The 13735-nt window shown below is 38.4% G+C and overlaps 1 protein-coding gene across 1 annotated transcript in view; it reads left to right on the forward strand.

Moving 5' to 3' along the window:
- The window catches only part of gbe1b (glucan (1,4-alpha-), branching enzyme 1b), a 126264-nt gene that overhangs the window by 87333 nt on the left and 25196 nt on the right, over positions 1-13735 (forward strand). Inside the window, exons 13-14 of the mRNA XM_053507444.1 lie at positions 5510-5694; positions 11665-11795. Of these exons, the coding sequence (XP_053363419.1) occupies positions 5510-5694; positions 11665-11795 (316 nt within the window). The remainder of the gene's footprint in view (positions 1-5509; positions 5695-11664; positions 11796-13735) is intronic.

The following is a 13735-nucleotide window of genomic DNA, read 5'->3' on the forward strand; positions in this document are numbered from 1 at the left end:
CTTTCTGTGCTTGGTGGGTTTTCTCTGAGTACTCCGGTTTCCTCCCACAGTCCAAAGACATGCAGATTAGGTTAATTGCCGTTCTCAAATTGCCCATAGTGTGTAAATGAGTGTGTGAGAGTGTGTACCTCTGTGTGGCCTGCGATAGATTGGCTTCCTGTCCTGTACCCTGTCTTGTGCCCTAAATCTCCTGGGATGGGCTCCAGACCCCCGCGACCCTGAATACAGGATTAATCGGTAATGTCGATGAGTGAGTGCATGTTTGTTTTAATTGCCTGTGTGTATGATTCTCCTTAATCATCCAGTAGTAATATACTGACCATAATATATTGCTTCATTATTTTATTAAACCCTTTATTGTTTTTATTTTTCCAATAAAAACTGTGTTAATGTAGTGTTTATCTTCAAGGTTGTTTGGCTGGCAACATAATTTACATTTAAATGGTTTATAGTCTTATAACCAGCTAGGTTGCTTATACATTTCTGAAAAATAACGAACACTTAGAACTTTTAAAAGTTTGCTTCAGATGCACTCCTTTAGGCGAGCCGTGAACCAGACAAGAGTGAGTATTCATATGAGGCGAAAACTCTGGATAAATAATGGATAAGAAAACAGCCTCAATGCTGATCTTGCACTTGTACGCTGGACATAAATTGTCTTAAATCAGGCTGCCTTCATGTCTGTGATGTTTCAAACAACCAGCAATTTGCTTGCAAATTGTCACCTTATTTAGAGATGTCAGTGAGCTACCGGCTGCTCTTCAGAGCTCTGATTAGTATCAGGCAACGGAAAATGAGTGGCATGCTACAGTACCATAAATATTTACATCTAGGAGTATTTTTATTAAACACAGAACAATCACGAAACAAGTAAGTTTGAATAAGCAGAGGGGGGGAGAATGTAAATCATAAAGCTGCTGCACTGCAGTTTTTGTCTAGGACAGCTTTCTGTCTGTCAAAAGAAGAAAGTCCAGATGCATGCCGGGAGATTTTCTTTTCATTTTTTCATTTCTTTTTTTTTTTTTTTTAAGACCTACTTTGACTTTCAAGTCGTTCACCTTCACTAAGCAAACACTGGCCTCTAACCATGCTTTCTGCCTCTGAGTGAAGACTACATTACTGAAGTTTCCAACCTCTCTCAGAGTTTCTCTGTGGGATTTAGGGGGATCTTGGCAGACTTTGTGCTACATCACAAAATAGCATGTTAGAGGTTTTTCTTTCCTTTGAAGCAGGATTGTCGATAAAGTCCTGGAATAATTTTTAGATTTGAATGTCTTAAACTGTAGCCAGTTCTGCCCATAAATCTTTACAACTGAATCTGAAATACTGTGGATTTAACTGAAATGCAAAATATGACCAAATATACAGTATAGCAAGGAAGATTTTTTTACGTGTTATTGGACATGTGCATGACTTAAATCAGAAAAGGCTAAATTTTTTACCTTTTTTAATTAAATATGATCCCTACCACTGTGGAAAACCCAGAGGGGATAAAAAACCAGAGGTAGAACTGCTGGCACTGTCAGGGTGTCATAAATAAACGCTGTAAATGCTTCACGCAGCATGGTCTTTGTTTGTCCCGCGAGCTTCATATGAGTGCTCACTCACGCCCGTATGAAAGTAAAAATCTTCTTCTCTCGCAGCTTTATTGTTGCATTCTGCAGGATCCCTGTCCCAATGCACATCTCTTGTGTCAACTAGATTCCCTGTGAACCTTTCTGGCAAACATTGGAAAAAAAAAAAAAAAAACGTTGAACCACAACAACAGCAAATAGACATAAAGGTGCACTTATTATAAGTATCTGTATTTGTATACATTTAGAAAACATCATATGTTCATCTCGAATAATGCATTTGTATTCAGTTACATTCCTAGCGTGCATGATGAGGGAGGAGCGTCCCAGCCAGGTTATATTCCTGTCTCGCGTCCAGCATTTCACAGATAGACTACGGATTCTTGGAGCCTGACCTTGTTCCTGAGGATAAAACAGTTATTTCCATCATGAGTTAAGCATAAGTGTTGTTCTTTTTTGCATGCAAAAGAAAGTAGGTTTTTAAACAAAAGTGTGCAAGGAAAAAGTTTCTCCCAGGATAAATCAGGTAATCAGACGGTAAAAACAGAAAGAGTAAAGAACGTCGATGTCTAAGCAAGCTTTGCATTCTGCTTTGGGAGGTTGGCACATTAGCAACATGGTGGGATGTGTACCATCCTCTGAGGTGTTTTTTTTTTTTTTTTTTTCTGTACTGCCTGCTGCTGCCATTGTTATTGTTCGTATTCCCTGCTTATCTCTTCTTCATTTCCATATTTTTAAGATTTCAAATCATGTCTGTATCTTGAGATTAAGAATTGTCTATCTAGTAGTCAGAGATGCTCGTTTTCTTTCTTAGTTCTTCCTTCCTGACTCTCTTCCATATTCTCTCCATCTCTGCTCCTAGTTTTTATTTCTTTTTTTCCCCGTCTCCCTGTGACGTATACTCGCTCTCGCTCTGTTGCGTTCTCCTGCTTTATGGTGACAGATTTCCAACTTGCTAATTCATAAACATGCGTAACAATGCATGCGCGATGCACAGTTCGCTTATTGTTTGATGCTTCTTTAACAGCTCACTAATGTATTTCATTAGAAAGCTCCGTCACTCCTCTGTCCGTTCTGCTCCGTCTGGTCACTCGCTTTCATTCCTCTCTCCTTCTCCCAACGCTCTCTATCGCTCTGAATAAACAACACACTTCATCACCATTGTTTTGCTCCCATTCTCTCGCTCGTCAGAGCTTCTCCTCGCCCCCTCAGAATTCAATTACCCGACTGTTGTTTTATGATGTTGTCTTGTCAGCTGATGACGGATTCATTATCTCATCACACCGCTCGACAAGCCTGTCGCCTCACACTTTCTCTTTCGCTTTTATTTCTCTGTTCACGTTCCGGGTGAAAATGTATTCCTGTCCTCCTCTGCAGCCCTCCCCTGTGATCTCCTCGCTTCTCTCCACTGTCATCTTCTCCAAGGCCAGAGCTGAAAAGTTCTATATCCCACAGCGGTACAACCGGGATTACAGTGTAAATGCTGCTGTGGGGTTTTTCGGCTAATACAAATTAGCACCATTTGAAACTCGAATAAAGGGAATCGGCTTGCAAGATACAGATACGGCACGGCAGGGACCTTTAAAATTGACCAGACAAAATAAAGTCCCTGAAGAATAAAGTTCCAAATAGATAATGCTAGAACTTTAAAATGCCATTTAAATTCGCCTTCAGCTTTCCGAAGCCTCGTTATAAAACTCCTGCGACCGTAGCTGTAGCCGCATTTAGGAAACTGAAGGTTTTTCAAAAGACAAGCTGTTTTATTGTTTTTGCTAAACTTCCCTTCCTTTCTACCACAAGGTCACCTTTCACAATCCGTTATCATGTTTTCATACTTTTCCCTTTTTCTTTTTTTTTTTTTTAATTGTGCTGCTGTGCTGTATTTGTCTCCCCTCCCTTTTATTTTATTTCAAACAGAAATCATTGAATTAATTAAGCATTCATTTTATTATGAAAGCTAATTGTGTAACACTGAAAGCACAGATTCAGATGATACACACGTCCTTCTCCTTTGATTTATAATGGATGCATTCTGAGTCAGCAGCTTTGAGGTTGTTGTTTAGAAGGAAAAAAAACATGTTTTGTAGTGAGGTGCTGCAGGTCGCATTTTTATAATTGTTCTTTTATGTGCATGCGTGGACCGTTTTACAGCAAAGTTGGCTGGAGTTTTAAGTCTAACAGATTATAGTTTTATTTTTCATTTTGTCCATTTGGCCTCTTGCACCCCTATCATCCCTTCCAGACACTGATGCCTTTTCTTCTCTGACATCGGGATTAGTCACAAACACTTTCCCCACTTCCTTTCTTTATCACAGGATCTCCTCTAGCCGCTATCTTCCAAACCCAGGAATCTTTCTCAAGCTGTTCAATGGCTGTTTGATGTGCTGCACAACAATCTGAGAAAATTAAGAGCTGCAGAGAGAAAATTTGAGGAAATTGCAACTTGATAGACATCTAGTCCCGTACCACACTCACCTGTCCAAATTCCCATCTGATGTGACTCCTGGAAAGACCACCTTTTATAAGGAAAATCCGGAAAATATATATTTTTTAAAGATCATTTTCAAAGTTATACCTTTATGCATGTGTAGGCCTTTGCACAGCAAAGTTGGCTTGATTTTAGTAGATTATAGCTTTATTCATATTTTAGCCTATTTGCCACTTGTTCATTTTTCGGTTAAGTTTAGATGGCAAAAAAATTGATTTCCATAGATTTTTTACAGAGTCTTGGCATTATTACTGTTTTTAGTTCCAAGCTGTTCATTTTACCTGATGGGTTGCTTAGACCATTTTTTTAACTCACATTTGTTCACCGTGTTCGTGTCTTTTGCTGGATTTGACCTGGACTGTTAAATGCATCACAATCTGTCCTTGTTATTTATAATACACTCTACATCTGAATCATGTGCTTTTATTAATTTTGTACAGCATTTCTTTAAACAAAAACTAAATGTTAATGAATACTGAAGGTTGTAATCTTTTCCCCATGTTTTCTCCAGCTTCCCCTTTTAAAACACAGTACAGTTGAACTCTTGATTTTGATTGGTCAGCAGGTGTGAATTAATTTTCCATAGCAGCAGCTCTAAAAGTAGTTGTAGCTGCCAGCCTTACATTAATGTCCATATTTTAATGCGTTACTCTTTACCGTACTACATCTGACACAGAGACTCCTGTGCCCGGGGCTGTACAGAAACAAATAAAATTTTTGCTCTCAATGACATGGTGACATCTCCCGCAAGGAGACGTTTATATCGAATTTTCCTAGGATTGTTCAGTGTTAGTTCTTTGTCACACTGGTAAAGATGTAACTTGAAGCTGTCTGACACTATACAGTAAGTGTACATGGCAGACAGCTTTTTATTCTTTTGTTTTTTTAATTCTGTAAGCTGCTGCTTTTTTATTAATGTCACGAAAAAGCAAAAATGGTGGCGCTTGATGGAGGTGATTAAAAGTTATTATAAACAAAAAGTAATAATGCAATATGTAATTATGTAATAAATAAAGCAAATATAATCACTGGTAAGTCATTCTGGTTATATAGCTCTGGTCAAATGGTTATGACTGTCTGTAAAATGCTGCTGCTCTTTCCTTGGGATGTGAGCACATTTATAACTTTGCACGCTCTTAAAAATAAATTACTTTCAGTGACATTGGTGTGGTGTCATCTGGCATGCTAGCTGTTGTGTTTTATACTTGCCTAATAAAACCCAGTCCCTACAATATGCATTTTTTCCCAAAAGCAGAAAGCATAATTCATTTTGAGTAAATGGGTAGAGGAGCAGAATTAACACTACTGCACTTCCAAGTGATCGGACTATGTGGATTTTCTGAATTTTGATACTTGTTTAATGAAGCAAACATGAAATGTGTTTTGTCATGTAGTTTTACTTTTGATGTGAACTCCTCCTGACTTTAATATCTCCTGTTGTTAATAGGTAATGAATTTGGTCATCCAGAGTGGCTGGACTTCCCACGAGTTGGGAATAATGAGAGCTACCACTATGCACGTCGCCAGTTTAACCTAGTCGACACAGAACACCTGCGATACTACCAACTGTACGCCTTCGACCGGGACATGAACCGCACAGAGGACAAATATGGCTGGCTCGCTGCACCACCGGTGAGAGGCACATTCCCTTTATACCCCTGTCTGAGATGCATCATTTTTATCTTTTTCCTTTTTATTATGAGGTAAAAATATCCATCCAGAGAATACAATATATTGAAGAGTATAACAATATGTTCTATTTATATTCAGCAATATACCTTCAACACATTTAATATATCCTGATTTCTTATGATACAATATAATTCTCTCATATTAGTTATAAATCCCGGATGTTTCTGGATCTCTCTCTCTCTTTCTCACTCACCGGTTTCTCACCATATCATATTTTATTGTCTTTCACTATACCACACTCAGTCATTGACACCAGTGCTCATGATGCTTCTTTTACTTCGTTCACCGAAATCAATTTCATGGCTCAAACAAACCAGACGGTCTTTTAGTCGTTTTTATTTATCTCACTTCCACATTGCTAACTCACCAAAACACGGTGGCTTTTAGAAGCGTAACCCAGCACTGCATACAGAGAGCCACATTAAGTCATCAGCGTTGCAAGATAAACCAACTTGGGTCTCGTCCCATATTCCACCCCGGTGACTCATTTTAGAGCAGTGCCGAGACATGAAGACGAGAAAGAAGGAAAAGCGTGTGTTTCAGCTCTCAGTGGCTCACTCGCTCAGTTTTCAGTAATGGGATCATCCAAACAGAGAGCATGGCACTGAATAGGCTAGATTTAAGAGCAAGACCATGGAATTGATGCAGTACCGCATCCCTTTATGATCCATGGTGCAGATTACAATGTCTTCACCTCATCAGAAGGATGTGACCTTGGGGCTTCAGTGGAGTGCGGATGCTGCTCAATGCATCAGCAAGAAAATGTGTCTTTTTTCCCTTTTCATTTTTAGATTTATAAACAAGACAGTTGCTTGAAATAGACAACATAAGCGACTGCCTGGTGCATCATTTAAAGGACCATGTTATGAAAACTTCACTGTGGAACCATATGCAACTATATGGAACTTTAAGTCCTTCTCTAGCGAAAAGTGAAAATGTTACCCCAATCCATATCTCTAATCATCAGTTATTATGTTTCACCATCACCCCCGTCCCCCCCCGTCCCCCGTCCCACCTACCTTCAGATATCAGTGCCCCTCTCCCACTCCCCAAAACCTCCATTTAGTCTCCTCCTCCTATACAGCCTCCCGCACCATCTCATCTCTTACAGACCCTGATGCCGCTTTTTCTCTTATGCTGGGATTAGTCACAAACACTTTTTTTACTTACTTTCCTTATCCATGAATCTCTTCTATAAACTATCTTCCAGACCCAGGAATCTTTCGCAAACAGTTCCGTGACTGTTTGATGTGCTGCACAGCAATCTGAGAAAATTAAGAGCTGTAAAAAGAAACTGGAGGAAACTTCAACTCCATACAGTTTTAGTCTCATGTCACACTCACCTGCCCAAATAGCTGGAAAGACCACTTTTTACAAGGAAAATCTGGAAGCTTCCTCACAAGCTTCACAACTTCTTTTTCTTCAATTTTTAACTTGACAGCTCCCCCTTCACCATCCTCCCTGACAGCTGATGACTTTGCTACTTTTTTTGATGGAAAGATTTGAAAAAAAAAGAGACCTTCACTCCTACCCGAACTTCTACATTACACATTCAGAGCAGCCAAACAGTCCTCAGTCCTCAGTCTTTTCAACCTTTGAGCAGCATTTGACACAGTCAACTGCAAGACCTTCTTGTCCATCCTCTTGAGTCCTGGAATTTGTGGCACAGTACGGTAGAGGTTTGCATCCTACCTGGAGGCATGTTCATATACAGTCTCCTTACACAATGTTCCACAATACTTAGTCCTTCTGTCTTCTTCTGTTCTCCTTTTAAAAAGGTTATCTCCTCACATGGATTTTCATACCATTGCTATGCAGATGACACTCAACTCATCCTTTATTTTCTCAGATGCTCATTTTTGATCTTATCATGGATAGCAGCGCATCAGGTGAAACTCAATGCCAGGAGATGAACAAGATCTTATGATCTCCCTGTACAATTCTTAGACCTCGTGTCACCTCATGCAACCTTGGGGTTACCATGCACACTCAACTGATTGAGTCATTGAGACTGCATTATTACATCTGATTCCTGGTTGGTCTATTTCGTTGCTTCATTCAGCCTCTGCAATTTATTCAACATGCAGCTGCATGACTTGTTTTAAACCCTTAAATGTTCTTACACACAACATTATTGCTATGCACACTTAACTGGTTTAAAACACTGATGCTTGGCTAAAAGTCCAAAAAAAAAGACCAACACTTATTTTACTTAAAGAACTTATTACACCTTGCACTGCATCACACTCTCTCCAATTCTTTAGCACTACTAGATCTCCCAGTTTACAAGAAATGCATCCTTAAAATAGAGCTGTGAATCACTGGTGGATTGTTGATTGGATTTAATTCATGAGCACTGCAATTTCAATGAAGCTTCTATTTGATTTGATTCAATAGCACTAAAGTTTACTTTTTTTATTTATTTAAAACTGCTATAATAAAAACTAAAAAGTATGTAATAGAAATTGGAGTCTTCTGCTTCACACTCCAGTCCAGTAGGTGGTGGTACCGCTCATAAACTCGAAAGAAGAAGAAATGATACTCTAGCAAAATGTGAGTATTTGTGAAACATTAAAGTGGCTGTGGTCAAACCTGTGGTATATTTTTAAGTAACTTGCCAATTTAAATCTTGTACAATTAACTAAATAATAAAAAAAAAACATATTAATCGAGTTTGGTTCTCGATAAATCTCTGAATTCAACAAAGTAAATCAACCAACAAAAGATTGGTTAAACTGCATAATTAATTAAATCTCACAGCTCTAGCATCTAGTCTTGTTTCTTTACAGTAGTTAGTGAAAAGGACGTTCCCTAGATGCCCAAACAACTTCCATAGGTCAACTTTTTCATGAAGAACTTTAATTAGGACTTTGTTAATTTAAATAATGTATACTATACTAACCTCCCGAACAAGCCTTTAAATTGATAGTACACTTAGTTCCTAATGAACGAGTATCAGGGGATATACAGTATTTATTAATAGAAAATTCAAGGAACTTTTGTAACGTATCCTGAATAAGGGCATCTACCAAATATCATAAATGTAAAATAGTTTTTTATTTATTTAAAATTTTAAAAACTTTGAATTGTCTGACGCAACTATTTTACATTTATGGTATTTGGTAGATTTACCAAACGGCTGGTAAAAAATTTACCGCAACGGCTGGTAAAAAATGTACATAATGCCCACTCAATAGTCTTAATCCCATTTGTCACAGGGAACTGTATTTGGGGAAACAATATTTTCTACTTGTGTCAGCATTCCACTTATCCCCCCCACCCCAAGCCCCCACACGGATTTCTTTTGGATTTAAAGGTAGGGGCTTATGTTTAAAGTGTATATATATATATATATATATATATAAAAAAAAAAATTGGGACACTTCTTCCCAAGAATATTCTGGAAACCTCGGAAGTATGAACTCCATGCATATGATTTGCATAATCTGAAATCAGAGCAGAGAGAATCAACTTAAGCAGCAGGGAAATGCAACAATGAATACTCATAACTTTCCCCAAGTCAGTATGAACCCTGGACTTTCCAACTTTTGGAATGAAATCATCAGTTTAGGTCAGAAACTCTGAATAAGGCCCATAATGAATATTTTGGTGGCTTTATAGACATACCCCAAACAACGATGCAGCTGAAAGTGACGTGAATAATTCTTGAAACAGGACGTGTCTGTGAGGATAAACAAGCCTAAAGCATCTGCACCAGGCAGGTTGATGTGTTGCGAAGATGTCAAATTGCACTTTCAGTTAAAAAAAATACATTAGCTGTATTTTAGAAGGATCTCATGCAGACATGGATGAAGTGATACTTAATGTAATAGTGGAGGGTTTAAATGTATTAATGGAGATCTGAAGGTGTAATAGTTTAGCTAAGGTTGCCAGGGCTTCCGTGCAGGGCTTTAGGGACTTGCTTCTAAAAGATTAAATCTTTTAACGAAAGTGCCAAGCAGGCTAAGTTATTAAGTCTGCTTAATTTGGAAAAGAAAAAAGAAAAAAAAACAAGGGAACTTGCCTCCTGAATTAAATTTGGACATTAAGGTCTAAGCTGTTAACTTATTTTCATACTGACAGGAAAAGGTCCGTAGAGACGTTTAAAGCTTGAGTGAATGTTCATTTCTGCAAGGCATTTTGTGCTAAGCCTTAGCATCTTATAAAAATCTGACATCTAATGAAAATCGATTTTTTTTGCACGAGTGTTGGCATTTCTGTGACCTAATATAATTATGAATAAATTATAATCGTTATAATTATATAATATAATTCCTACTATAAGATTATGAAACCTTTCCTGGTGCAGTAGATAGAAGTGAGTAGCATTTAAGTAAGTGAGGCACTGCTGATCAGATGTAATCAGTTCCCCTGCACCAGTTCTCTATCCTTTGGCTAGATCTTCACACCGCTGCACACGGGGTTTAACACGTCGCTCCAGCTTTTGTGTCTACAGACTACATTCCTAATTCATTCCCCGCTCCGCCTCCCTAGTTTCAGCTTTTTTAGACTTAGCTGGATGTTGTCGAAAGTAACTGAAGTCTTTTTTCCAGAATCTAAAAACTAACTGTTGGGTTGGATAGAGGGACAGGTTGCCTATCTGAAGTTCTAAAAGGAAAGTGAAGACATTTAGAGGGAACTTTGTTTGGAAAACGGTGTCAGCTGGACACTTTGACGATGACATACAGAAGATTTGAAAAGGCCAGAGCACTGATGCTAGGTCTTATTCATGCCTCGATGGAATCACACACGCACTCCCACCATGATGTAAACAGCGCAACTGGACTGTGACTCAGCCTCTCTCTCTCTCTCGCTCTCTTCCTCTCTCTCTCTCTCTCTCGCTCTCTTCCTCTCTCTCTCTCTCTCTCTCTCTCTCTCTCTCTTTCTCTCCGTGAACATCCCTGGCTGCACAGACGACACACAAGAATAACCTTTAGTTTTTTTGAATTTAGGAAGCATTCAATTTTGCTCAGAACTTCTTCACTCCAAACAACCTCGTGTTTTTTTTTATGAAAAACTTTCTTGTCTTTTTTCACAGAAAAGGTTTTAGTCGTTTCATTGCTACAACAGAAGTAGTGACTAATGATGGCATTTCCAGTGTTACAGAATGATCTACTAATAATCCACTGAATAATTAAACAAAATACGATATTCATTATTATTATTATTTTTATTATTATTATTATTATTATTATTACTATCTTCCTTTGTGAAATTAAAATAATCCTGATGCATTGTATTTTGTTTATTTTCTTTTTTTAAACGGGGAAAAAAAAATCCCACTGAAAACAAAGTCCTAAAATAATTTTGGGTGTTTAAACCTACCAAAAAATGAATAAATAAAAAATAAATAAATTCTGAGTTCACAGAACCCAAACAGTAAGTCTGGAGAAGTCTGACATTTGTGTGTGTGTGTGTGTGTGTGTGTGTGTGTGTGTGTGTGTGTGTGTGTGTGTGTGTGTGTGTAAAGCACATTTAGATAGCAGGGCTTTCGATATCTTTAGGCAGACTGATTTTTTTAACCAATGTGTTTGTTAAACCAGCTCCTTATACAACATGGTCTTTGTAGGAAGACAGCCAAGACAAGGTTAGAAAGTGAAACAAAAATAAAAATGAAATAAAACAATTTCCGCAGCTTTTTGGTGAAATATATTTATGGGTTGTTGAAGTTGAGTTGTCAAACTCAAGGGAATAAGGCAGGAAAAACAACACGAACAACTTTAAAAATATATATATATTTTAGACATAGTTACATCCCAGGAACACATTTGAATAATAAACTGTAATGTATGTTATTAAGTTATGTTACTGTTTATAGATGTTATTCTTTATGACTACACTACATCTTTGTGTGTGTTACACTTCTTAGTTTGTGTCTGACTGTTGTTTCTATTTTCTCCCTTTCTTTAGGCATATATCAGCACAAAGCATGAGGGTGACAAGGTGATCGTCTTCGAGAGAGCCAACGTTATTTTCTTGTTTAACTTCCACCCGACTAAAAGCTACAGTGACTACAGAGTTGCAGTAGGACCACCAGGAAAGTATCCTTAACCAGCTTTCAATGCAGTCATTCAGACCGTTGTTTCAGAAGCATAATCTAGAACCATTTCCCATTTGTTCATCTTTGATGGGAACCCATTAAAGGTACTGTATAGAGCTCTACAGCAGCATTTCAGTATCACTCCAGTTCCATGTAGTGCTACTTTAGAAGTAGTAGTCCCTTTTATGCAGAAGCAATAAGGACCTTATTTTTTAAGAATATCTAAAATATAATCTGTCTTCTATGTGGTTTAAATACCAGACAGATACTCCTTACAGGTATAAAGAGATACAAAAACATCTAGGAATCTTAAATAACAAATTTCCCAACTTTGGATCTAAAAAAAAAACGAAGGTTCCCAAGCCTTTCTGTGTTGTGTCTAGGAATGCTGTAGATTTGCATTTAGCATGAGTGGCAGAGACTCGTAGCGGCTCCGCTAGCTGTCGGAGTTTAAAGGAGACGATGGTACTAGAAATGACATGGAAGGAATGCAAAGAGCACAGAGGCCACATTCAATAGCTGTAATTGTAGTAGCAAGGGGAACACATAAACACACACACACACACACAAACTCACCCACAGATGGTAAGAACTTTACCGAGCCTTGCAGTGATTTTGTATTTGCATGCATGCGTGCAAGGTAACACACTCTGCCATGGGCTTGGTGACACAGTGCTGTAAAGGCAAGCAGGAACAGAGGATCCAATTAGAGGAGAAGACAGATGAAAGTGCCACTCTGACTCGGAGGAGGTAAACAAGGCCAGCCCAACAAGTGCAGAGTGCTTTTTCATTAAACCCCAGCCTACACACAGACACACACATACACACACACACACACATACAAACTTATATTAGAGTGCCAAGCAGAGTCATGTAGTTTTGTGTCTTTGGATTGATTTCAAAAGTGCATGTGTAGGCGGAAAGGCCCATTGGTGTTGCCGTGACAAAAAGCAAGAGGTGCTAGATAGATGGCATCTGCTGTTATTGGCCATTACAGAGAGAGGAGCCTTGCACACGCACAAACAAACCCACTACAGAAACCCCGGATCATGTCGTTAAACCTTGACAAATCTTAAACATTAAAATTCTTTAGCTCGACGCATTTATTTAAGTAAAAGGCAAAAGATACAGATCAAGAGGTGCAAAGAAAAAACCCTTAAGCGCACCGACGTACTAATGAGCCGAGGTTGTAATCTTGTAGACTAACATTTTCATACCAGCCCGGAGAGTTTTCAATTCTGCCATGCAACTCCTCTAGTGAGATAAACACGCTTCTTGGATGTCAAACTTCCTTTCTAAACATATAAATATATAAATAAGATAGTTTGAGATGAAAAGTATGTGAGGATTTTCCCCTCCGAGTTAAGCTCACCAATATAAAGGATCGCCATTAAAATTCTGTCAACATCAGCGTTAGACAGGCACTCAAACTCCTGTGCTTTATTTTTTGCATCCTTCTTCTTCGTTTTTTTTTTCCTCTCTTCGCTCTTGTCTTCTCTCAGTTGCCGCATTCTTGAGGTCTTCAATGCATCCAGCTGATTGGAGACTCATAATTCCCAGTTGGGTTTTGTCATGAAAGAGCTACCTGTCAAGACTGTTGTGCTTTTGATAGGACAGCAGGCTGCTGCGCTGGTGTCGGGTCATTCCTCTTTTATTATCTGTCAGGCACATTTACCTGTATGCCGATCCAAATATTTCAGCCATATCAGCAGCCAGGCCCCCAGGCAAAAAAAAAAAAATCCGCAACATGTCTCACATCAAGAAACAGTTGTTTGACTGTTTTATGGACAAAGGTATGCATTTGATTAATGTCAATATTGTGTGTGTTCCGAATCAGTTGTAAAGAGTGTTGTTGTTGGTGTTCGTAAGCCGGTGTGAAGGAACAATTTATTTGAAGATTATCTACATTGTGCCTACATATCACATTCTTTAGTTTTTGCA

This window comes from Clarias gariepinus, chromosome 11 (assembly GCF_024256425.1).
Source record: "Clarias gariepinus isolate MV-2021 ecotype Netherlands chromosome 11, CGAR_prim_01v2, whole genome shotgun sequence".
NCBI lineage: Eukaryota > Metazoa > Chordata > Actinopteri > Siluriformes > Clariidae > Clarias > Clarias gariepinus.